The 26,266-nt window shown below is 43.9% G+C and overlaps 2 protein-coding genes across 3 annotated transcripts; one reads left to right on the top strand and one right to left on the bottom strand.

Annotated features, from left to right (window-relative positions):
* Window positions 1-1,717: 1,717 nt before the first annotated feature.
* Window positions 1,718-14,283, top strand: PTPRCAP (protein tyrosine phosphatase receptor type C associated protein). The gene is made up of 2 exons (XM_083356866.1): window positions 1,718-1,762; window positions 12,651-14,283. Exons 1-2 carry the CDS (start codon window positions 1,757-1,759, stop codon window positions 13,239-13,241), a joined length of 597 nt encoding a protein of 198 aa, XP_083212992.1. The 5' UTR covers window positions 1,718-1,756; the 3' UTR covers window positions 13,242-14,283.
* RPS6KB2 (ribosomal protein S6 kinase B2) lies at window positions 13,484-25,918 on the bottom strand. Of its 2 annotated transcripts, XM_083356850.1 has the most exons (16): window positions 25,809-25,918; window positions 25,553-25,587; window positions 23,154-23,277; window positions 22,485-22,553; window positions 22,253-22,400; window positions 22,045-22,102; window positions 20,266-20,366; window positions 20,055-20,145; window positions 19,849-19,939; window positions 19,245-19,352; window positions 17,559-17,621; window positions 17,058-17,135; window positions 16,131-16,238; window positions 14,804-14,916; window positions 14,265-14,467; window positions 13,484-14,171 (listed from the first exon to the last, which is right to left on the bottom strand). In XM_083356850.1, exons 1-15 carry the CDS (start codon window positions 25,881-25,883, stop codon window positions 14,302-14,304), a joined length of 1,428 nt encoding a protein of 475 aa, XP_083212976.1. In that variant the 5' UTR covers window positions 25,884-25,918; the 3' UTR covers window positions 13,484-14,171; window positions 14,265-14,301. The 2 variants fall into 2 exon arrangements, with proteins under 2 accessions (XP_083212976.1, XP_083212977.1); XM_083356851.1 differs by having other exon boundaries at window positions 13,484-14,467; window positions 25,809-25,904.
* Between the last annotated feature and the right edge of the window lie 348 nt (window positions 25,919-26,266).

The following is a 26,266-nucleotide window of genomic DNA, read 5'->3' as shown; positions in this document are numbered from 1 at the left end:
AGTGCCAAAAAAGTCCACAATTACAGGCCTCAATGATTACTGTCCGGTTGCACTGACATCCACCATTATGAAATGCTTTGAATAGCTGATAAAGGTCATTATTGTATCTAGCCTCCCGCCAGCATTAGGCTTGCTTCAGTTTGCCTACCAACTAAATTGCTCTATGAAGGATGCTATTTCTTCTGTTCTCCATCTGAGCTTGAAGCACTTAGAGGAAAGAAATACTCATGTCTGTTGTTTGTTGACTTCAGTTCGGCGTTTAACACAATCATTCCCCAGCATCTAGTAGACAAACGGCCTTTTAGGCTTAAACACCCCTTTGTGCAACTGGATTCTTGATTTTCTTACCAACAGGCTCCAATATGTGCAAGTTGGAACAAATACCTCTAATACCATTTTCTTGAGCACAGGTGCTCCTCAGGGCTGCGTCCTAAGTCTGCTGCTGTTCACCCTGTTGATCCATGACTGTTGTGCTAGCTTTGCCACCAACCATATTGTGAAGTTTGCAGATGCTACAACAGTAGTGGGCCTTATTTATGATGACAGTGTGGAAGCTTACCATAAGGAAGTTGAGGGGTTGGTGAACTGGGAAACTAGGAAAACAGCCTAGTTTTAAATACTGGAAAAACCAAAGAGATCATTGTCAATTTCAGAAAAGGCAGGCACGGCCACACTTCTCTGTGAATTAATGATTCACCTGTGAAGATGGTTACCAGCATCAAATTCCTGGGTGTGCAGCTAACGAGTAGGCTGACTTGGTCGCTCAACAAGACACTGTGAAGTGGGCATAGCAGCACCTGCATTTTCTGCGTCGCATGAGAAAAGCACATCTTTCTTCCCCTGTTCTGACCGCTTTCTACAGGGGGACAGTCGAGAGCATCCTGTCATACAGTATCACAGTCTGGTTTGGAAGCATCACTACTTCAGACAGGAAGCTGGTGCAGAGAGTGGTGAGGATGGCCGAAAAGATCGTTGGCAGTTCCCTCCCTCCCATCCAGGACATGGCACAGAAGCATTGCTTGAGCAGGGTCCGTAAGATTGCCTGGGACACTACACATCCTCTTCACAACCTGTTTTCCTTGTTACCTTCTGGGAGGAGGCTTTGTGGTGTCCACAGCAGAACATCCAGATTCAGCCATAGTTTCATTCCATACAGCATTGACCTTGTGAACTCTCAAGCTTCCTCAAGATGGACAGTATTTAATCTTTATTTGTTATGTATATGTAGGGGTGTGGGTCTATACATACTGTATGTTGTATATAGTATGTTTAGGTGTGTGTCATGCATGTGTTTCACTTTCAGAGCGGGCAACTAAATTTCATTTTTTTTATGTGTGCCGTTGTGCCCACAGTAAAAAAATGACAATAAAGGTTATCTATCTTATCTGATGTAAACCAAAGTCTCTCCCAATCCTGTATCCATCCATTTGATAATTTTCCATTCAGCACCTCATCATCTGACATTTTGAGCTGCATTTCTTCTATTCCACCTTCTAGGTCATTTTTAATGTGTCTAGCAGCATGGACTGTGGATGTTCTGCGGCTCCCCCAATCATTGTGGAAAGTTTACCCAAGATAGGCAAGCTAGGCAGATCAGTCTGCGTATGGTGCTTAGCAAAAGTGTGCAGCAAAGCCCCATCTCAGGGTGAGGAACACAGGCAGGAAGCCCTCCCTAACCCTGTGCTTTGAAGAGTTTCATTTTTTCTCTCTTCAAGACTCCAGGCAGCTCAGCAGAAAGGGAACTGCATCGCTCTGGATGATGGTAAGGGAACCAATGGTCCAACGGGATAGAAAAAGGGAACGAATATGAAAGTGGTGCTTAGCTTAGTCGAGCAGAGGGATGTGTTAATAGCCCAGATTTCAAAAATAAAACTTATGTAAAACTACAATGTAACTGGAATCGGTTACTCCACTGGGCCAGAAATGGTGGTTAGTTAAGGTGCCGAGTTCTCTGTACTTTCTCAGAACAATCTGTTTCCAAGTTAGTTAATTTGCTTACCAGTAGCAAGTCCCAGATTTCTCTGGTTAAGAAAAGCCAATGTGGAACATAGAGTAGAAGAGTGGCTTTTTGCACAAGTTAGTTTTTAAAATATTGTATGGGTGGGGTGGAGAGAGGAAATGCTTGTCCCTCTCTAGCATGATGAAAAACTTTGTAGACAAGCCATAAACGCCACATTTTCTACATTCCTGCTTTTGAGACAACCAGAAGCCGTCTATGTTCCATCACTTTTCCTTTGGCGTGGTTAACTTAGACATTGATGCTTTGGAATGGCTCCTGTTCCACCACTTAAAGAAGTCCATTGCAGATCATTTGTAAACCACAGAAAAAAGATGTTTTCTTCTTCAGAGTTAAAAGACGATTTTGTTTCTGCACCAAGTAACCAAGACTGTATGTATTAAGAAGACGGGTTAATTTTTTTCTTTTTACATGGCTCTTTGTGAGCTATGTTGTGTAGTTAGAAGATTTTTCTGAGTAACCATATCCACTTATTAAAAGCACAAGAGAACTGTTCTTTTACAACCACGATTTTCACCCCATTCTTTGTGTTTAGAAAATGTTGGGTCCTGTTGGTTCACTATCTCGAAATGCACAGGACTAGGTAATTTGGAGCATGCATATGTGATTTTTCAACTCCAATCAATATAACTAGCATGTGAAGTTGTAGTTCATCTAGAAGTCAAGAGGTGCCATTTGCTTCTGCTGTAGTAGTTCCTTTTGTTGACTTACTACTTTTTATAAAAGTGAGGAGGCAGCAATTTAACTATATGGGAAACTGATTACAAACAGTTGTCTTATATATCTGTCCCTTGAATTTCAAGACATTTCTTTCAAATAAGAGAGATTAAGATTGCATCCTAAGGGATCAGCTTGGTACAGGTACTCTTCAACTTACAATTGAGCTCAAAATTTATGTTACTAAGTGATAAATTTGTTAAGTGAGTTTTATCCCATTTTACAACTTTTCTTCCCACATTTGTTAAGTGAATCACTGCAGTTGTTAAATTAGTAACATGGTTGTTGAGTGAATCTGGCTTCACCATTGACTTTAAGGTTTAAGGTTTAAGGTTTTATTTAATTTATATACCGCCCTTCTCCCTAGGGACTCAGGGCGGTTCACAGGGCTTATATAAATAACAATACAAAAGTTAAAAAAGATTAAACCAATGCCCAATTAAAACAATAATACCATTCTAAAACAACAATTTAAAACCAATAATCCCCCATCAGGCCAGACCAGCTAATTCAAATAAATGGGTCTTCAGACCGCGACGGAAGGTTCGGAGGTCTGATGCCATCCAGAGCTCCACCGGCAGCTGGTTCCATAATGCCGGAGCGCCCACAGAGAAGGCCCTCCCCCTGGGGGCCACCAGTCGGCATTCCCTGACTGGAGGCACCCTGAGGAGGCCCTCTCTGTGGGAACGTACAGGGCGGAGGGGAGTTGACGCCGGCAGCAGGTGGTCCCCGAGGTAACCCGGACCCATGCCATGTAAGGACTTAAAGATCATAACCAAGACCTTGAACCTCACCCGGAAGACAACTGGTAACCAATGCAGCTCGCGGAGCAAAGGTGTAACATGGGAGTACCGGGAAACTCCCAAGACAACTCTCGCGGCCGCATTCTGTACCAGTTGGAGCCTCCGAGTTGTCTTCAAGGGAAGCCCCATGTAGAGAGCATTACAGTAGTCAAGGCGAGAGGTCACGAGCGCATGAGTGACCGTACACAAGGCATCCCGGTCCAGATAGGGCCGCAACTGGCGCACCAGGCGAACCTGGGCGAAAGCCCCCCTAGTCACGGCCACTATATGATCTTCTAGGGTAAGCCGCGAATCTAGGAGGACTCCCAAGTTGCGAGCCCTATCCACGGGGGGTAAGAGCTCACCCCCCATAGAAAGAGATGGAACATTTTGAATGTCCCGGGATGCCGGAATGCACAGCCACTCAGTCTTGTCAGGGTTGAGTTGAAGTCTGTTCCTCCCCATCCAGACCCGAACCGCCTCCAGGCAACGGGACATCACAGCGAGGGCATCACTGGGGTGGTTTGGGGTCGAAAAGAAAAGTTGGGTATCATCGGCATATTGATGATACCCAACTCCAAAACCACGAATGATCTCACCCAGCGGTTTCATGTAGATGTTGAACAGGAGAGGCGAGAGAACCGACCCCTGAGGAACTCCACAAACGAGAGACCTAGGGGCCGATCTCTGCCCCCCTGCCAACACCGACTGCGAGCATCCCAGGAGATAGGAGGAGAACCACTGAAGAACTGTGCCTCCCACTCCCAATCCCCTGAGACGCCGCAGCAAGATACCATGGTCGATGGTATCGAAAGCCGCCGAGAGGTCTAATAGGACTAGGACAGAGGAATGTCCCCTGTCCTGAGCCCTCCAGAGATCATTCACCAGAGCGACCAATGCCGTCTCCGTGCTGTACCCGGGCCTGAAACCCGATTGGTAGGGGTCAGTAGGTCACAAAAGGGGATTACATGACCCCAGGACACCCCAGGACACTGCAACCATCATAGATATGAACCACTTGTCAAGTGTCCAAATGTGAATCACATGACCATTGGGATGCTGCAAATGTCATTTGAAAAATAGTTATGTCACTTTTTTCAATGTAACTTTAAATGGTCATTAAACAAACTGTTGTAAGTCAAGTACTACCTGTACTAGCCACACTGTATGCCAGAACAACACTCTCAGTTCAGCTAATAAATACTGCATGGTTATGTTGAAGGCTGATATTGAAAACTGACTTCTAACACTATACATGCAAATATCCCTCAAATATTTTAACTGCTTAAGTGTGTTAAGGTATAAGTTTGTGCAACCTGAATTTTTGTGCAAATTGGAAACTTACTAAACTTACTAAAAGGGCTACACAAGCTGTGAGATTTTTCTCCCTGTATACCCTTCCTCACCTTATTTTCCTTTCATCAGTGAGCTGCCATCATCATTATATAATTAAGGGGAAATCTTAAGTATGTTGAGAAAAATGGGCACAAAAGCATGCCAACATTCCTGGGAATTAATTAAGATCAGATGTTCATTGATAAGACTGAATATCCATCCTTTTTAAAAATTAACTATGAATGGGAGATTTAAGTCTGTCTCCTTACTGCTCAGATGATGTTGCTCCCATAGTCAGTCCTTGAAACAATATAGAGGACATAAGCACTTTTGCTGAACCAAGACTACCAAGATACTAAATACACAGCAACACACTGAACTCTTAATAACTAGAAAGTCAAGGGGTCAATCTACCTTCCCAACTTTGATAGTCAATCAAGGTGTATCAGACTGCCATAAGGCCCAGCAGCCAAGCTCATAAGAACTAGATTATTTCTGTAGTTTAGGTTTCCTCATCCACTTCAGTTGCTGGGCCATTGGCTTTTGTGGCTAAAAACATTAAATTAGTATAGGTTGCAAAGAATGGAAAGTATGAGTATGGGTGGGATACTAAAATGAATGTATCATCCCTAGCCTTCTAATGCACAGGTGTCAAACTCGATCACATCATGTGACACATTGTGATGTATCACAATGTTTTTGCCTTTGCAGAGCTGGGGTGGGCCACCAGTTTGACATCCCTGCTCTAATAGATTAAGAATGGCCTTAGTCTTGTGTCCGAAGTACCAATCCACTCAAGGTGTGGCTGGGAGTAGAGAGGGAATTGGGCTAGAGAGCAAACTGAATCACTAATAGAGATTAATCCACAACAGCAACAATTTGTCCTGGTGGTCCACCACTATACAAAATACCATATATTTGCTAATTAGAGAGCCAGTTTGATGTAGGGGTGTCAAACTCAATTTCATTGAGGGCCGCATCAGCATTGCAGTTGCCCTCAGGGGGCCGGGTGGGTGTGGCCAGGGTGGGTGTGGCCTACTGGGTGGGCGTGGCTAGAGTGCGTATGGCCTACAGGGTGGGCGTGGCCAGCTCTACATCGTTGGCATCAAGGGTGCCTATGGGGGCCTGGACAGGAGCGGGACAGATCTGAGGGTCTCTGGCAGAAGGAGGGTCTCTGGGCCAGGGCCAAGGCAGTGGGGGCCGTTCCCTCACTGTTTCCAGGATAGCTTCGGGGGCCACATGAAACCACTTCGCGGGCCGGATCTGGCCCCCGGGCCTTGTGTTTGACATGTCTGGATTAAGGCATCAGACTAGAAACTGGAAGATTGGGAGTTCTAGTCCCACCTTAGGCATAAAGCCAGCTGGCTGACCTTGGGCCAGCCATTTTCTTTCAGCCTTAGGAAGCTGGCAATGAACTCAAAATCTAAGCTTTGCCAAGAAGAATTAATTTTGTATCAAAGGCTGAGGATCTTACAACAATTGGAATTTGTGTCTCATTTAATCTTCAATCAACATTTTGTTCCATTGGGATTTTTGCCCAAATACAATTCAGAGACGTCTAAGATGACCCACACTTTCTTTATCCACATGGGTGATGAACCTGTGAGCTTTATTGATAAATACCAGTACTCCAGCCAGCATAATCAGTGGTGAACAACAACTGTTCTATCTTCCTGGAGGGTTGTAAATTCTATTGTACAACAATATAGCTGATATGTATAGCAGCCAAACTTACACAAATAATTAAGAAGCTGTAACACGGTAATTTATTCTAATTATATTGTGATTTCATAAAAGTATGTTGAACAGTGGCTTGTTAGATCATAGTTTATTATGGATTTCTTAGGTTTTTCAGGTTAGTGGCCCTTTTGAAATTTTGAGTGTAAGAAATGAGTGCTGCATACAAATGATGGCAAAACCAGTAACTACTATTTACCAAACATCAAACTGGCGAGGCTAATAGGATCACACAATTGGAAGGGACTTGCAGTATTTATGCCATAAAATCCACCCTACTTCCCAATGCAGGAATCAAATTACAGCATCCCTTTTAAATGGCTAAGCCAGCATTTCTCAACCTTAGCAATGCCAAGATGTGTGGACTTCAACACATCTTAACGTTGCCAAGGTTGAGAAACACTGGTTTGATATATCCTTGGATGTAGTAAAGAAAGGGGAGTTCACTCCTCCTTGGTTGTTTGGTTCCTCTTATCATTGCTCTTAGCTTTTTTTTTCTTTTCTGATAAGTCTTTCTTAACATTCCACTAACATCTACCTTTCTGCAAATGCTCAATCATTTGCTTTTGGAAAGTGTTGGAAGAAAAGTCTTCATCATGGTTCCTCCAAACGGGGAATAAACATGGCAACTGCTATGGAAAGAAGGTTGTAGTTTATTGCAGAGGAAAGCCAGACAGAAAGATGGATCCAACAGAAAAAAGAGGCTGACCACATGTGGGTAGTGAATTTTTATAACCCTTGGACTCTATTGTCTGGAGTTATTTCCTGTTTCAAGCTTTGTATTTCCTTTGTCACGTATTCTGTCCTGAGCCTAGGTGTGCCCCTCTAGGATTCTTGCTGGTTGTATGTCCCAGCCCGCCTCCCTGGGGCCGGGATATGTAGATTTTAGATGTCTGAAGTCTTCTTAGCTTCAACCTTCCTGAATGGTTTCTATAGAGTTGGTTTCTGCTTGGGGGAGAGAGAGTTGGGCTATTAAGAAAAACTGGGCATGCTTTTCTGCCTTTTTTTTTAGGAAATGTATTTTTCCTGCCCTTTTAATATTTCCTTCTCTGGGGAGCTGACTTCACACAAAAGCATTGTGCACAACTTCACCTCAAAGGTGGGAGAGAGTTGTAGACATCAACAACAGAACTGTCTTTATTCGTCCTGCTGCTTATTTCAACTCAAATTAATTCCAAATTAGCATCCTTGATATTCTGTGCAGACACGGGCATTTTAACCTAAAATGCAAGTGAGCCTCCTTTTATTTTTTTTTGTTCCTTTTGAATAAATTCTATCCCACAGTTGTTGAAATCCAGTCAAAATATATCACTGCCCCTAAATTACATCTACTGTATTTTCCAGCGTATAAGACAACTGGGCGTATAAGACGACCCCCCAACTTTTGAGATGATTTTCAAGATTTTTCGTCTTATACGCCGGCAAATCAACGAGCCCGGGAAGGCACGCCCTCCCCTCTCACTGTGGAGGAAGCAGGGCAGGCTGGCATCTGGCAGGAGCCGGCAGGGCAGTTCTGCACATGCACGCGCGCGCAGGACTGCCCTGCCGGCTCCCGCCCCACGCTCTTCCCTCTTGAGGCAGTATCGCTCCCCGGCTCCTAAGGAGTCCTCGGGGATGCTGCCTCAAGAGCCATGGCAGGCGCCTCACGCTCTTCCCTCTTGAAGCAGCATCGGCGGAGCCGTCTGGCGTCAGGCGGGAGCCGGCAGGGCAGTCCTTCCCTCTTGAGGCAGCATCCCCGAGGACTCCTTAGGAGCCGGGGAGCGATGCTGCCTCAAGAGGGAAGAGCGTCGGGCGGGAGCCGGCAGGGCAGTCCTGCGCGCATGCGCGTGCGCAGGACTGCCCTGCCGGCTCCTGCCAGACGCCAGCCTGCCCTGCTTCCTCCACAGTGAGAGGGGAGGGCGTGCCTTCCCAGGCTCGCTGATTTTCCGGCGTATAAGACGACTGGGCGTATAAGACGACCCCCCCAACCTTTGAGGTGATTTTCATGGGTTAAAAAGTTGTCTTATACGCCGGAAAATACGGTACTAAATCACATTGGTCTTTCTTTTAATATGAGTTAAACATCATTTTCTTTTCAATACTCTGTGCATTGACTCCCTTATGCAAGGAAGAGGGGGCCAATGTATTCCCCAAAGCACCTGAGGGCAGGACAAGAAGCAATGAAGGAAACTAATCAAGGAGAGAACCAGCCTAGGAGTAAGGGGAAATTTCCTGGCAGTGAGAACAATTAATCAGTTGAATGAGTTGCCTTGACTAGTAGTGGGTGCTCTAGCACTGGAGATTTTTAAGAACCGTTTGGGCAGCCATTGGTCTGAAATGGTATAGTTTCCTGCCTGAGCAGGGGGTTGGACTAGATGACCTCCAAGGTCCCTTACAAGTCTTGTTATTCTATTCATTAGTATATAGACAATGAATGCTGTGCATTTTATAAACTGATTCCTGATTTTCACGGGTGGGTTAATAAGCCCTTAAAGTTACTCTCTCACTTAATCTTATTCTGGGTTTCCTCCATCTTCCAGACTGAGTTTGATATTCTTTGGTCAAACACATTTTTTCCTCAGTCTTTCTAAAATGCAAATAGTTTCATGTCAACAGTTTATCATCTGCATTACATAAACCATATTCTCAGAAATCATGTTTTTCTGCTACCATTTTCATTGCTGGCAATTCAAAGGGCAGTATACTTTCACTTTCCAGTTCTATGAATTGGAAGGATGGACGACACAGTCAGCAGTGGTCACACATTCTTCACTTTTCTTCCATAACTTCAAAGTCCAAGATAAATTAGCTATTCTTGATGGTATCAAGAGACAATGCTTGAATGGAGACCATATGCCAGCTGCTTTGTCACATCGATCAAGCACACATCTGAGAAACAGCACCCATTCTAAACCAGCAGATCTGATTGATACTTAGTGTGTATTCCTTTTAGCAGGGAACCACCAATTATTACAATTGTCTACTGAGCCTTCTACAGGCAGCAGTTGTGTCCTTTCTTCTTTACATGTCTCCTGACTTTCATCTCCTGTTTAACTTACAGTAAGTACGTGTCTCTTCCCTACAAACCCAGAGCTTTTTTTTATTGAAATCCTAGAAATTATTTTTAATGGTGGAAAATTTCTTCAGAAGACCCTTTCTGGCAAACACTCTCGTCCACTAGACTTTTGTTACTTATCTCTCTTCCTTGTGGAACACAGCAATTTGTATCCACTCTTAAGTCTAGTATTTCCTAGGTTTGGCTCAAGAAAACGTCATTCTTTTATTAGCCAATAAAAGCTCCCGCTCTGATCCTTTTTCTCTCTCTCTTCAAGTACAGCCAGTGAGTCGGCATTTGCAGCATACATTCACTTTGTGGTTTTCAGGTTGAACACAAATATGCCAAAAAATATTGCAAATAAGAACTGCATAGCCAACTCCATCCAACAGCTCTTCTGTTCTTTGCTCGATTCACCGGATTTGTTAATGATCTCCCACACCTGAACTTTACCACAAAACTCTTGCTAACCATCTTATTTACTTGCTCAATAAGCTCACTTTCTGAACATTTCCATTTTTTCCTACAGCTTCCTCCTCAAGGACCGGTCATTCTAAGCACCCAGAATAAACAGAGCTTCTCACTACACCACCCCGCCCCCATCTCTTAGGTTGCTCCCTACTACGCAGTTAATTTTTTTTCTTCTGGGCAAAATAAAGTTCAGGACCACATTTTAGTTATTTATTTTTAAACTACCAAAGATCCTCCTTAGAAATAAAAACCATGCAGATGACATGATTGTGACGTTCCTATTCAAAACACAGATTCTTTAAAAAAAAAAAGGCTGGCAGAAGGGTTGGCAGAGATGAGGCCCAACACTGAGGATTCCAGGTTTATTGAACAGCACTCCAATTATCCTGAGTTCACACAACACACTAAACCATTATTTGCAATAGCCAATGAAAATGTTAACAGCTTAATACATTAAATCAGTTTAAACTCCTTCTGATTATGTCCTGTTTAGGTGAGGGGAAAAGTTTTTCTAAAAGTTTGTATGACAGGACTGCAGGTAGTCCTCGACTTACGACAATTCATTTAGTGACTGTTCAAGGTTACAATGGCACTGAAAAAAGTGACTTATGACCATTTTTCACGCTTACGACCTTCGTAGCATCCCCATGGTCATGTGTTCAAAATTCAGGCACTTGGCAACTGATTCATATTTACGATGGTTGCAGTGTCCTGGGGTCTTGTGAGCTCCTTTTATGACCTCCTGAGAAGCAAAGTCAATGGAGAAGCCAGATTCACTTAACCGTGTTACTAATTTAACAGCCACAGTGATTCACTTAACAACTGTGGCAAGAAATGTCAAAAAATGGGGCAAAACTCACTTAACAATTGTCTCACTTAGCAACATAAACTTTGGACTCAATTGTGTCGTAAGTCAAGGACTACCTGCATTTGCAAAAAGCATCTTGCCCTCTTTTTAAGATATTATGTACTGAGAATCAGAATCAGCAATGCAGTTCCCTTTCAGTGTCTCATGTAGATGCTACAACAGGCTGCATGCATTCACGAACAGCTAGTAATGCAGTCCCACAAGAACTCCAAAATAAAGTTTGTTATTTACATACATTAACTGTATTATATATTTCATACCGGGCCCAAGACAATTCCTCTTCATTCAATGTGGCCCAGGCAAGCCAAAACATTGGATGGACATGCCTATGCTACAACAGACGGATGTAAGACATAGTTCTTACCTTCTGAAACAAAGGTTGAGATTTCTGCTGATTTTCCATTTTTCCAGGTAGAAAAACCCATTCATTTTGATCACAAAACAAATTTCTGAGAATGTCAGCATTTATTTTTAAAGTAGCACACTGTTAGCAGACATTTAGTCAAAAGAGAGCAGGAAGAAACAAAGTATTTGGGCAATATTAGCGGGATTTACAAGAGCAAACCAGTAGCTGAAGATTGCCAGATATAAGACTTCAGAGGTCCTTACCTCCTAGTTCCTTAATTATACACTCCAGAATAAATTATCTAAAAATATCAGAAAGATGTGTAAAAAATAATACACATGTGCATTTCTTTCTAAAATCATAAAGTTTCTCTGGGTACATAATCTCCCTTTTTAAGTGCAGAGTATATTTGGCCCTGAGTATTATGTGGATGGGTCTTTTATTTTCAGAAATAACCACAAAGGTAGAACTTGTGCAAGGACAAAATCTTAATCTCTTTCTCTCCCTCATGCTGTTGTTATAGCAGGAAGCATTCATCTTAAGAGTTATGAGACTGCAGCATTGCTGCAAAGTGCCTAACATCACAACTACCCTAGTATCTAACATAAGACTGCAAAGATTAAACTCTTTGTACTATTTTTAAAATACAAGTCATCTGAGGTAGGGCAGTAGCTAAGCGGTTAACAGGTAAAGTTTAAATAGCTCCTGAGCAATGGTAAGAGGCTTCCAGTCCATCTTTGTCCATGCTTTCCCTTACAAATTGTAGCTGAGGCCAATTATTGTGCAATTTAAATTTTTAGTATAGAATTCCAAGATTCCATAGCTACAGAATTGCTTCAGGGAGCAAAGGCTGTGCTGATCTGAGATTTGTGCTAGTCCTTTGGGTCCCCACCCCATGCGGGGGCTTATAGGCTTGGAAGGTGCAATGGAGGAAACACTGCCACAACAGTTGTGCACCGTCTCCTCTGGATTTAAGGGGCAGCCCATTTCCCATGGGTGGGATCTCCTACCTTATCCTGCCTACCATTTCTTGGGATTTCCCCATTTCCCTCTACCCAACATGCCGTGGCGTATTTGCCGCGTCATCTCATGCTTCCCAAGGAGAGGCATGGCTGCTCCTCACAAATAATGGCTGACTTTGGTTTCATGGCATGAGAAGAATGAGGGTGCACTGATCAGGCACCTATAGCTAGCTAGAAGGAGCACTGGGAGCCTCCCTAAGAAGACACGAGTCCAGCGCACGGATGCTCCTGTGGAAGAGTTGAGGGGCAAGTCAGGCAGCTGCATGGAAGCGTCCAAAGAATCTAGGATTGTGACTAATCCAGACTCCTTTTTTTTTACAGAAACTGAGGCTCCCCCATATTCTCTTACTGTTGCTTCCTGGGAAAATCCAGGCAGAGATTCCAGAGAGTGGCAGGAGTAACAGTGGGGATGTCACAGTGAGTATCCTCATCTGCCTGTTGTTTGTGCTGATGCTGCTGCTGTTCATAGCATGGCGCTGGTTGAACCGTGCAACGGAAGGAAGGTACCACCCTCGGCATCTGATGGGGAACCTGGCTTTTTGGTGGCAACAGTTCTGGAGGGAGACACTTTCTGAAGCCTTGCCTGAGGACTACCAGGATGAGAAACAGAGCGATGGAGAGCTTGAGGAAGAGCAACAACAGCATGTGGAGGATGGAGAAGGTGGAGAGGAGGAGACGGAGACGGAGGAGGAGGAGGAGCAGCAGCAGCAGCAGCAGTGCCTTCAGGAGGAAGAAGAGAAGCTGACTAAGGAAGCCAATCAAGAGGCAGCAGCGGAGGAGGCCTTGGAAGAAGGTGAAGCATCAAAGGCAGCCCAGAGCAGCGCAGAAGTTCTACTGAGTCATCTGCATTCCTTCTCTGGAACAGCATCCTGGGAAGATAGTGGCAAATCACTGAATGTCACTGCTCTCTAGGGAGCAGGGAAGGATGGACCTGTCACAAACAAGCTTGCCATGCTTGGTATCAGACCCACATATGGGAAACCCAAGACTGCTGTCACTCTGCTTTGTGTACTGCTTCCACTGGGGAGCAGCACTGTTTGTAAGGCTGCATTTGCTTCTTCTAACCTGTTCCAAAAAGCTTGTTGTCAAACAAACAAACAAACAACAAACAAAAATGCATATTCCCTGTAACAATAAAACAGAGAACTGGTGGCTGTATCTCAATAGTTGATTTTGTAATTGGGCTGGCAAAAAAACAAAACACTTAGCTCTCTTTGCTTAGTATTTCTCTCTGCGGCAATTCCGACAACCAATTAATTTTTCTATGCAGCACAACACTCATTTTCTGAATACGAGCCAGGTATGTCACTCTGCCAACTGCGAAGGTTCATTTGTGGCTAAGGACACCAGTATTTCAGAGAAGACCAACAGCAGCCCTGGGTGAGCACTTCTCTTGCAACAACCACCACTGAGGGAGAAGTGGTCATTTTTGGCAAATGGATGCATGTTGGAAAAAGAAGACAGGAAAACAAGTTGCCCGGGACCTGAGACAGCTCCACCCAGAAGAAGCAGTCTGATCCTTCCTTCCACTTTCTCAAGAGTTGCTTTCTTTCCTTCACAGGTCCTGAGCCTTCAACTAGAGCAGCCGTGATGTAAGTCAGAGCATGTGCTTTTCCTCTGACTATCCTCTCTGCAAAATTCCAAGATGCACCCAGACAAATGTCCCCAGGGTGATAATAAGGCAGAATTCTGCTGCTCACAGCTCCTTTGTGCATCCCAAATTATTCTCTTCCCTCCAGGATTCATTGTAGATTGAACTAAAAGCACCATGGCTGAGTTAGTCCTGACATCAAGGAAGCACCAACATCAGGTATCCCTTTCTCGCTGGGAGTGAAGGTGGCCCTGTGAAGGGAAAGGTAAAACGGGACTTCCAGGAGGGCTTGAAGTCCCATAGACACAATCTTAACCACCCATTGCCTCACCCCAGTGCTCCACCTGATGATGCATATCCAGAGATCTCCTTGCTGCCCACTTATCGTGCCCGTCCTCGGCCTTTCTTCTTTTTGGTGCCTGAAGGTGTTTTGATGGGCAATGGAGCCGTGACTTCCAGTACAGGCCCGAGAGGGGTTGCTGACAGCTCCATTAACTCTACCGTTGTGCTTGGCTTGAAGGGCTCAAAGGGTGAGAACTTCAGTGGGCTGCAGAAACAAGCACAGGTTAGAGTTCAAGTCATTTAAAGTCTTGTTTGTGGCTCTAGTACCTGGACAGAAGAGCAAACGGTACCCTTAAGAGACAGCATTCCTTCTGGGGAAGCAAGGACTCAGCAGGCACCGCCCTCTTCCTGCAGCCAGCCCCTTGAGAAACATGTCCGGAAGATCTAGCCCAGGGGTAGGCAACCTCGGCTCTTTTATGACTCATGGACTTCAACTCCCAGAATTCCTGAGTCAGCATAGCTGACTCCATGAGTCACAAAAGAGCCGAGGTTGCCTACCCCCGATCTAGCCTTTCTCCCAACTCTCTTTCTCCAGATTTACCTGACAGGTGTGCGGGGGCTGCTGTTGAGACGCCGTGGAGATCGCAACTTGGGTTGGAAGGAAAACCCTTCTTTGATACTTTCCAGCACAGATGGAGCCACGTAGGTAAACCCCTAGAGGAAGGAACGTCTGATCAGAGTCGCTACGGTCGTAATTTCATTTCAGGAACTGGGTTGAGTTATGTTCTTTCTTTCCTTTGATCAACAATGAGGAATTTGTGGTCTTCCCAATGTTGCAAACAACAGTTCTCAGTAACCCCTACTAATGTGGCCAATAAGGGTTGCTGAAAGTTATAGTTCAATAACCTGTGGAATGCCCTACATTCCCCATTTAATTTCTACATCAAAAGTTAGAATCGCCTGCTGGATTCAGCTTAGGTTCCCTTCGACTCCCCTTGCGTGAAACATAGGCTTTAAAATGCTTTTTATTTTTGATCTGCCTGTTTGCTACAGAGGATTACCTTGACGACTGCAGTTGGCAAGGGTGGTTAAGAAGAGTTAACTCTCAAGCCAGCCGTCTATGGAGATTCTCAGTCATCCAGGTCAGCGTTGTCCCAAAGGTGCTTTTTTTCAAAAGGCAACTGGACTTTGTTTTCCCTGAAGATGCTTTACTTCCCGTCCAAGAAGCTTCTTCAGTTCTGAACTAGCTGCCTTTTGAAAAAGCACCTTTGGGATCTCAAGCCAGCTCTTTAAGAAAGCTTTCTTCCAAGTAGCAAGTCGTTGCTATCTTAAGACTTTTTTCAAAAAGTTGGAGTCACCAGTGAATTTTTGCATTTAATTTAATTTAATTTATTAATATTTCTATACCGCCCTTCTCCCGAAGGACTCAGGGCGGTGAACAGGGCAAGAATAAAAAACACAGAATTACAAAAGTTAAAAAATGATTAAATACATGCCCACTAAAAAAACAATTAATACATAGTAAAACCCCAATAAAATACAATAAAAACCCCACCAATCCCCCATCAGGCCAAGCCGGCTTGTTCGAACAAGTATGTTTTTAGCTCGCGGCGAAAGGAGCGAAGATCGGGCGCCATCCGGAGCTCAACCGGTAACTGATTCCATAGTTCCGGGGCGCCCACAGAGAAGGATCTCCCCCTGGGGGCCACCAATCGACATTCTCTGACCGGTGGCACCCTGAGGAGGCCCTCTCTGTGGGAACGCACAGGGCGGAGGGAAGTTGATGCCGGCCTTGGTCTTATCCACAGCTGGCATGGGGTCCCCAAAGGTTAGTCATAGGGAAAGGATGAAAGAGGCTCTCTCCACCGCTTCACTGATTTTGCCACTCCTGTTTCTTCTCACTATAGTTCCAGCTGTTTATTCCTTACCAGAAAAGCCTGATTGGCACTCTCACTGAGAGAGCTGTCGTCAGGACTATCCACGGGTGTCTGGCGAGTGAAGCGGGTGTCAAATTGGCTGACATCATCCTCCGATTGCTGTGGATGGAAAAAGATGTTCTGGATAGCTCTTCCTACTATCATTTAGCCTTTTGGTTATGGGCGAATTCTAGTCCACGTTAGCATCTAGACAAATGGGTTTTCTTATTTTCAGAAATTTCACGGAGAAGTATGCATCGTTAGCACATGATGTAAAGGAGCTATACTGTGTAATAAGATTAGATATCATACAGTTGTACTTACCAAAGGGGGATTAAAAAAAATTCTACAGTGAGGTTAGAATTAAACAGGTTTAAAGTGAATGAAAATCTGCAGGGTGGTGTAAAATAGTCAAAGGAGCATGTGAAGTGGGCAGGTATTAGCTTGTTTGGCTTTAGCTTTGTACAATAAATAAATACAGCCACTGCAGTTTATTAGAAGGAAGCTACTCTACTCCAGTCCTGCAACTTTGTCATGGATCCATCCCAAGGCTATATTTCAGAAATCTGGGAACAAATTGTCAACTAAAAGCAATGCAATCCCAATTTTCACCACAAAAATGATGGAGAAGAGCTGAAACAAAACAATATTAGCCCCTGGTACAAAAGGACCAGGCTTAACAATATATGAGAACTAGGCAAATTATACCTTTTTACACCAGAAAACCCCTCTATGTGAAATGATAATCCAGTAACTTTATGTGAAATTAAAATCCAATAAAAGCCTCATCCAATTTAGCAGTCCTTAATAATCTGTCATTAGATAAGCTACAAATCAAGATCAAGATTCTGGGAAGGCCTATTATGGTCAAGCACAAGACCATAAAGTAGGGAAAAGGGAATAATAGGAAGAACGAGGACTGAGGTGTGGTGTCTTTACCAAAAATGGCCGGAAGGGTGGATCAACTCTCCTGGCCAACAAGTCATCCCAGTTAATGTGTCGGAAGAATGGGTGTTTCTAAAAGAGAAAATAAAGAACTTAACACTATCTAAAATGCATGAATAATCCTCAAACACATAGTCCTCATATTCCAAAATCTCAAATTTCTATAAAACTGTGGTCCTTCTACACTTAAAAGATCCACTGATATTCACTTCTAATATCAAAAAATGTCTCTGTCTCCACCACCACCATAGTTTGCAGCTGGAGACAGCAATAACTTTCATAGTTTTAAGCATTTAATTATAAGGTAGCACCTTAATTATGCAAGGTGCTGATGCCCTGCCTTTTTTTGCTGAGGTGATAGCCTCTTGCTTATAGTAGCCTCTTCAAAATCATCTTCAGATTTAACTTGCTCGTCAAAAGGGAAGAAAGCTGCTCAAAATTCCAAATTATTGGATATATCAAGAGAAAACCTGCTCTCCCCCCCATCCGCTTTACCTGCACATCTGCAGCATCACCTGGCCCACCCCCAATTCGTTGATTGGGGTTCCTTTTGAGAAACTAGGGAAGGAAAAGAAGCATATTTTAAGAAATACTGCTTTGGAAAATGCCCAAAGGAAAATCACTCATTGAGAACTCAGAACTCAGTCAAAAACTTTCCATTAGGACGGCCTCACAATAACCTCCATTTCATCCTTATTCAAGATGTTATTCACCACGGAACTGGCTTAACTGGATCTCTTTCCACACAGAAGTGCTCACCAAGCCCTGTCCTCGTGGTAAAGACCGCATTCCTATTCTGGCAAGAGATTCAAGTCATCAGCACCACTGCATTCCACTGAGATGGGGCTCCCATCCTTCTTTGTAGCCCACCTTGGAGCATCATTCAGTACAGTCCTCATTTTACCAACTCTAATTGGGACTGGAAACTCCACACTACGTCACACAGTCATAAAGTGACACATATCACATGATCGCACTTGATTTAAGACGTCAGTTCTGGCTGTGGTCCTGAAGCAAATCAGCTGCGGCTATTAAACACAATGTTGCATGATTTCAGTTTCTGACTTCTTACCAATTTTCCCACTGACTTTACTTGTTGGGAGCCAGGCGTGAAGGCCGCAAACGGCAATCACATGACCACCGGAGCGGCACCGGTTTTAAAAGTGTGCCCGTTGCCAAGTGCTCAAATTGCGATCACCTGACTGCAGGGATAGCTGCAACTCTGAGGACTGGTCATACATTTCTTTTTCTCATTGAACAAGCAGTCAGTAGGCGAGGACTACCTGTAATCAAATGTGCTTTGCCACTGGGCTGCTACCTCTTTGTGTTCAGTCAGGGCCAAGTGGAGCAAGTAGGTGAACATAAGCTGAGCAGGGCTACTCTAATGCTGTAAATGGTTCCTTGTTGTGGTGATGAGCGAGAACGGGACTTCCTCCTCATTCTTAGCTGGTGGGGTAATAAAACAAACAGGTCACTAAAAGGCAAGAGCAGCTAACTATACTTTGATAGGAAAGAAGGAACCAGAAAACCATCTGGGCTTACTCTAAGTCCAGGAAAGGGTGATCAGCGCGTTCTGGGCACTTGCCTAACTACCCACCTTTAAGAAAAAGAATGGCAAATCATGCACTGAAAGGTGGGATAGGAAGGAAGCTGCTCAGATACACACGTACTCCGGAGAGCCCTTCTGAACTCCATTCTGTGAAGGGAGGCGTTTACCAATCATGCGTTAAGCTTCTCTTCCCTCTAAAATTCAATATGATGCCCAGTACATATCTTCTCTTTGTAGATGTCAATTCACCAAACATATTCCTAGGGATATATGAATGGAATGCCTTGAGCAGAGTTTTATCAGCCAGCCAACTTAGCCTTGAATGACAAAATTCATACTGATACTGTTAGTCTATGGTTTTATTAACGAAATTATCTTTATTACATTTATTATGCTGCTAATTACTGAAACCTTCTTAAACCTGATGCCTCCCAAATACGCGGGATTTTTTATTCTTATCATCTGCAGTCACCATCGCCCCCAACTATGTTGGAAAAATAAACATTGGATTGGGAAGATGCTGGATAACAACAGTAAAATATCTGGGAGGAGAAGCCAGTTATTAATTTGATAAGTAAGGTTCAAAATTCCAATCAGTGTAGCCCAAACCTATGTGATAAACAGAGTTATACCTTCCTGAGCAGATCCCGAGCATCTGAAGTCAAGTAGGGTGGAAACATCAACTTGCCTTTCAGGATTTTGTCAATTGTCTTTTTGCGGTTTTCAGCGGTAAATGGAGGCTGCATTAACACAAAGGGCTTAAGATAAATGATCCTGAAAACTCAAGGAACAATAGGGAGTAGAGTAGGCAGATGTTGGGGGAGAAAGTAAAAGTAACAACAGATAGATGAAGGAACTTGGCAGCAAATTCAAACAGAAATATAAGTCCCTTAAAAGCAAAGTCCAGCCAGTGGGGTTTTGCCTGGACCAAGTAAAAGAGATAGCAAGACAGCAAAATATCAATAGCCCTGTTAATGGTTTAGTTGGCAGATCTAATAATGCTTGTACTGGTTATATTGCCTTTTGTCAGAAAATGTGCAGTGTGCTGATTATGACAATAGGGCATTCTTCCTACTATCCTTTGTCAAAAGCCAGCTGACTTCAACATGAGAATCTCTGCAATAGTTTATCTATTATCCAGTGAGAACAACTGATCCACAATACTTCCTTCACTCCCTCCCACCACTGCATCCTCTGCCACTTCCACCCTGCCTCCAAAAGCAGCGCGAGACTTGCCGATCCTGTGAGCATGTCATACATCAGGGTACCAAGGCTCCACCAATCAACAGCCCGATTGTGGCCACTGCGCATCAATATTTCTGGGGCCCTGGAATTTAGGACAGACAAAGAAATCAGTGCATAACTATTAAACCAGTCAACCTCAAGCTAAATCCAATCCAGAACAGGTATCCTAAAGGTGCTCATGAGCCGTCATCACCTACATGTATTCTATAGTGCCACAAAAGGTGTGGGTGACAGCACCATCATGGATGGATTCCTTGCAAAGCCCAAAATCCGTCAGTTTAATGTGCCCTGCAGAAGTAATTGGAAAGTCAAAGTCCTGTTACAGCCCTGGTTGGGATCACAGAGTAGTAGAGATGACATTCTGCATCCTCCCTCCCCTCCCTCTGTAAACAAGGATACTTTCCCTACCTTGGCTGTTTAGCATTATGTTCTCTGGCTTAAGATCCCGGTAAATGATGCCGTTAAAGTGGAGATGGCCGAGAGCCAGGATGATCTCACTCAGATAGAAACTGGCAGAACACAAAATGGAACCAATCAACAACATAACCACAGGCACTCCATACAGCTCAGAAGATGCTTCCTCATTTATCTGTGAGGGGGTCAATAACTCATAATGAAAGCTGGTGGTGAGAGTCTGATTTCACTGAAATGATTTTAGGAGAAAGGGCCATCTGCAACTTTGATCCATTTATAGAAATAGGGAACTCAGCTGACAGAAAAGGACCTTGAGATGAAACTTTGCACTTTCAAGCTCAGTTGAAAATATCTACTTTCTGCTTGGGAAAACAGGAAGGATCAAATGGCATCTGGTATTTTAAACAACAGAGGCTCACAATCCGAAAATCTTCTCTGAACATATTCCGCATGTTCAAGGAGATGTTTTTGCAGGAATTCATTATTTTAAGATTATCTGCACTTTATTTCCACCTATCTTCCCACTTCTAGCTCCAGTTAAAGGAGGAGGGCATTTACAGAAGAATCAGTAGGAGGACACAAACTGCCACAAGCAATTATGAGACTTGGCAATCCGAGAAGGGAGGTGGAAATTTGTCCATATATTTAAATACAATGACCTTCTTTCATCAGTCAACTCTTCTCAGCCTTCCCCACTTGCCACTTGGGCACTGCTTTGGCCTGTGTTTTACATATCTGAAAACAACAGTTTGTACATTTCAAAATGCAGCAGAAATTATCTACATATTTACATTTATTTGGTATAATCTCCCTACCCGGAGCCACTTATAGCCAGGAATAGCAAGGAAGAGTTGAGTCTCCTCAGCATACCGATGATACCTTTCCATGAACTAAGAGATGGCCACTCCTTGTGGTTATGTATATATGCTGACTAACAAGACCCAGTTTTGTGGAACCTATCTTGGAGCAACATCCCACTTGTTGACTGAAACCATCCACTAGGTAGCAGCAAACCCATCAAACCCTTAAGGACAAGAGGTGTAATAAGAGCAGGATGTTGTCATGAAGACCATCCACTAAAGCACCAACGTGGTTTACATCCCATATCTGGACCTGAAGCCTGACTTCAAGGGATGCAGATAATCCACTTGTAGCTGATTTGCCAATTCCACTCCACAACATTTTCCAAAAATGGAGACTCCGTAAACATTGCCCAATACAGCTGGATCAAGAGATAGAATCTTAAAGTGTACCTCATCAGACTGCTATAGCAGATGGCACTGCACCCTCTTTTAGAAAAGCATTAACTACTTCCCACATCCAGGTACATACACATCCCATCAGGCCACCTGAAGAGACCAGGTGGCAGAACTCTGCTTAAAAAGCACTAGAGCCACAACTTCTGGTTATATGAGCTCACAGGAATTCAGAAAATAGCACTAGATATCACCATTGCTGGGATCAATAGCACCCTGATCTAGCCAAATAAAATTGACTTTATCCGCAAAGCATCCTGCAAAAAATATCTGAAATGGCCTATGTCTCTCTTCCCATTCCTAGCTAAGGGGAACTGAATCACTCTGAATCGTGGATGTTTCAGAATGACTGCAAGGTACAGAGAGATTTACTCTCCTCTCCTCTTAAGATTTCCAGTTGCCTTTATTGTCACCTTACTTCTGACCATGGTAAGAAAGAGGAGACAAAGCCTTATGCACGGTGAACACCAATCTTCATGGCTATTCCAGTTCAGGCTTAGGTAGCATTTTCACTAACCAGGCTGTGTCCTCCAGGAAGATGCCTTCCCGCTCCAGCTGCATGAAGAGTTCCCCTCCTGTGAAACAGAGCACAAAAAGATACCATCAGTCTTCTCCAGTATTGTCTGACCCAACCTCTAAAATCTACACAGAAGAAGAGTCAGGTCCCAGGTTTCTGGCCAAATCCACTGCAATTGTTTCCTTTCCACGGAGCTTCGTTTCCATACCACTGAGACATTCCAGGATGAGGTAGAGCTTGCCACCAGTCTGGAAAGCATAGATGAGGTCTACTATGAATGGGTGTTTGATGGCCTCCAGAATATTTCTCTCAGCCTTTGTGTGTGCTGTGTCCTTGGCATTGCAGGCAATCTTGGCCTGCAGGAGATATTCAAGAGAGAATTATGGTCTCATAAAGATGTTTAACGAGGCACACAGAGCTGTAGATGGACAGATACTTACTTTCTTTAAGACCTTCATGGCAAAGATTTTTCCAGAATTTGTGCCTTGTACCTTCCGGACCTGGAACACCTAAAACACAAATGGAAGCCGTAAGCAAAATCTTCCAAGTCAGCAATAGAGCTATCCAGCAGAGAAAAGACTGAGGAAACAAAACTGTCTTCTATATTAGGGAAATCAGATATCAATAACTCAAACACTGTTTTTCCATACTCCTTAATATTAATCTCCTGTGCACTCAGCCTCTTTAAAAAAAACCATCTAAGAACAAGACCATTTAAACAGTATGGGGTAAAGGCAATCCAGACTACTATTTTCACACTCCTGATGAAAGAGCTTTAATATCTCTGCCTTCTGATTAAAGTCTTTTAAGGATGTTTTTATCAGCTCTCCATTGACAATCAACGTGCTTTCTTACAATGCACTATCCTAGCTTACTGCTCCCAAGGAGACAAACCAGTCCAAACTGCACCATTTCAGACTCTGGACAGGAAGTCCCAAGATGAATGCTCCTTCATACAGAAACATGCATATGCACAAATATACATAGTTCCTAAGATTCTTGGCCACTGCAGCTATTTTGCCCCTCCTCTAGTAGAAATTATATTTTTCTCCTAGTTGGTTGAGGGCTGAACCCTCTGCTTCCAGATTCACTCTTTATGAATTGCTCACCTTGCCATAACCACCCTTTCCCAAAACACGCAGTAGCTCAAAGCAGTGGGGCCCAATGCGTTCTGGGCCATTGTTGACACTGCTTTCAGAGATTTCAATTTCCTCATAATAACCTGGCACAAAACTGTGGAGAGAAGAAAGAAATTAATCTTATATCACTCTGCCTCCCCCAAGAATATTAATGTATAAATGACGGGCAACACAAAGATGTGAGGCTTTTCAGAAATGAGGAGGGTCCAATTTTTGAAAATAAAAAGAAGAGAAGATGAAGAGTTGGCAGCACAGTGGCACTGTGCATTTTATGAAAGCACAAGTCTGAATCTTAGGATAAATTAAAATTCAAAGAAAGGAAAGTTATCTATATCAGGGGTCCCCAACCCCCGGTCTCTGGACCAGTACTAGGCCGCGGCATGCCAGCAACCGGTCCGCACAAACAAGCAAAGCCTCATCCATGGGTGCAGGCAGCACACAAAACCGTGCCTTCTCTGGTCCGCAGAAAAAGCTCTCTCCATGTAACGGGTCCCTGCTGCCCAAAAGGTTGGGGACCAATGTTCTATATCTCCTGCAGCCATTAGCACCGCATGAAGAGTTTCTTCAGAAAGCCAAAGACCCATAATGTGATATGGATGTGCATAGTACTGGGAGATACTGGTATGGAAAACAACTTTCCTTCAATTAATTTAAATTAAGATCAAAGCCAAAAAGAAAAAAGGAAAATTCATTATAGCAATGTGATATTCTAGAATTCTCCAGATACCTTTGTGCTAAATGTGACATTCCCATGGGGAATTATTGACATTAGTATGTATACCAAATGGATGTTAGTCCAAAAGTGCCAAGCAAATGGTGCTTGCTTTGTTCAACATACAGAGCTATAAATGAACAGATAAAATATGAAAACATTAATCGAAGAGGAAAGTAATGGAGAATTGTATTAATTCAGAGGTCCACTACACTGATTACAGGCACATTAAAGCAGGGGCTTCAAACTTGGCCCTTTTATGAATTGTGGACTTCAACTCCCAGAATTCCTCAGCCAGGCATACTGGCTGAGGAATTCTGGAAGTTGAAGTCCACAAGTCATACAAGGACCAGGTTTGAAGACCCCTGCATTAAAGTAATGATTTTTCTTTAACACACAGCACTTCCCTTTGTACGCATTAAAGAGCATCAGAATCTACGCTACCCATTTCAACCCTCTGCCACAGTTCAGTCCAGGAGCAACTTCAGAAAGATTTTAATTTTATTTATTTCTCTATTAAATTTATATCCTGCCTTTGCCTATACAATTGCAGGCAGAATACATACTGCTCCTGCTTCTTGTTTTTCCTACTACAACCACCCTGTGAGGGTGACTGACAGGAAGCAACTCAGTTGGTTTTCATGCCTAAAGGAGGAGTAAAACTCAATTCTCCCAGTTTCTGTAATCACAGCACAAAACTGGCTTTCTGAGTGCTTAAGTGGAACCTGGATGCCTCAATTTGCATGAGAGTGTTTTTCATTAAGAATAAGCCATTTTTGCATACATTCACCATTTTATAACAGTCCTATAACAGACTGACTCTCCACAGACTGTGATTAACATTCTGTTCTCTATCTTACAATGGTGATGGTGATTGGTTCATGTGCCAAAAGGACAAATGCACAATAAAGACAGCTTCTAGGAATAGCATTTGTTGAAACAGCTAGAAATCCACTGTAAATGCAAAATGCTTATGCCATCGTCACCCTGCTGTGATCTGAGCATCTCCCACAGCCTCTGAACTAGTCGAGAGTTTTAGGGAATAAACGCTGCGTCAGAGGGGTCTTAGTCTCTGAGTCAGCATGGCAATTATGACACTGTGATTTGTTCTGATAATTTTCAGTCAGGGAAGCAAAGGACTTCAGGGAAGCAAAGGAAGCAAAGGACTTTATTGTTAACATCAGGAATTTAACTGGGGCAATTTGTAGAGAAACAAGGACATTTCATGTCCCCTTGAAATGTTTCCATCTCCACTCTCAAAATGCTGACCTGTCATTTTGCTTATGCAGCACCTAGAAATCTCATCATATATTGACACAATTTGCATTTTGCAGTCTTTCCCTAGTGGATTCCCTCCAATCAAGGGCAGCTCCCACTGTCTCCATCCCTACAGAATTCTGTATGGGGATGATGGGAATTGTTGCTCTGCTCCCATGGTGAGCAAGAAGCCATTTTAAAAGAATGGAAGAAGTAGCTGCTGACACCAATACTGTGCAGGGAGAAAGGATAACTTCCCCCTTTCTTGCCAGCCTATTTTTCAATGCTGCGTGAGTGCATACATCACCTAAGAGCCTAAGAAACCCAGGAGAATTCTGCCCAAAGGCAGACTGGAATGACGTCGAGGAGGAAAACAACCCAGAGCTGGCAATGTACTTACTCTGAGCTACTGCTACGAAAATCGGGGTCCACTTCCTAAAAGAGACAAGCAGGGTGGAGGGAGATAACAGAGCAGGTGATCAGCAGCAGCAGTAACACAGGGGGAAATCGAGGTCTGCTCACACCAACCCTGTCCTACTTGGGAGTAACCCCCACATAAGTCATTAGGAACTCTGCGCAGGGCTCTTGCGCCCTTACTCCTTTTCCCTTCTCCTCGGGCTGGACCCACCCCTTTATCATCTTCCATCCCGCCTCACCAAGGCCCCCAGTTCAGGCTCCTCCCCGTCGCTCCCTTCCTCCGTTTCCAGGTCGATGTCGAAGACGCCGGCCATATCGGGGGCTCCCCAAGTACCCCGTGGATTTCCGGGCCACGCCCCTTCGCTTTTCGTCACCCCCGCTTTTCCCCGCCCAGCGCTGTAACAGCTCGTCACGCGTCGGGCGAGACCGTCGTTTTGGCGCAGCGAGCGAGAGTTAGAAGGCGGCGTAGTTGAACTCACGGGCGACCTCTAGCGGTCTGTCCGAGAGGAGAGGAGGACAGAAAACAAGCGTGGCCTTGCGGGTGAAATGATGCTTAGGTGGAGTCGCGTATTAGCCTGGAACAGGTTGACCGGGACGAGCCTTCGCTGCAAACGGAGAGACAGGATTGTATATATGCAAGAGTCAGTTGGTTCAGCTGGGTGGCTATAGAAGTGAATAATGAATTAATAAATTAATG

Source organism: Vipera ursinii, assembly GCF_947247035.1.
Source record: "Vipera ursinii genome assembly, chromosome: 1".
NCBI lineage: Eukaryota > Metazoa > Chordata > Lepidosauria > Squamata > Viperidae > Vipera > Vipera ursinii.
This window is presented reverse-complemented; position numbering and strand designations above follow the sequence as displayed.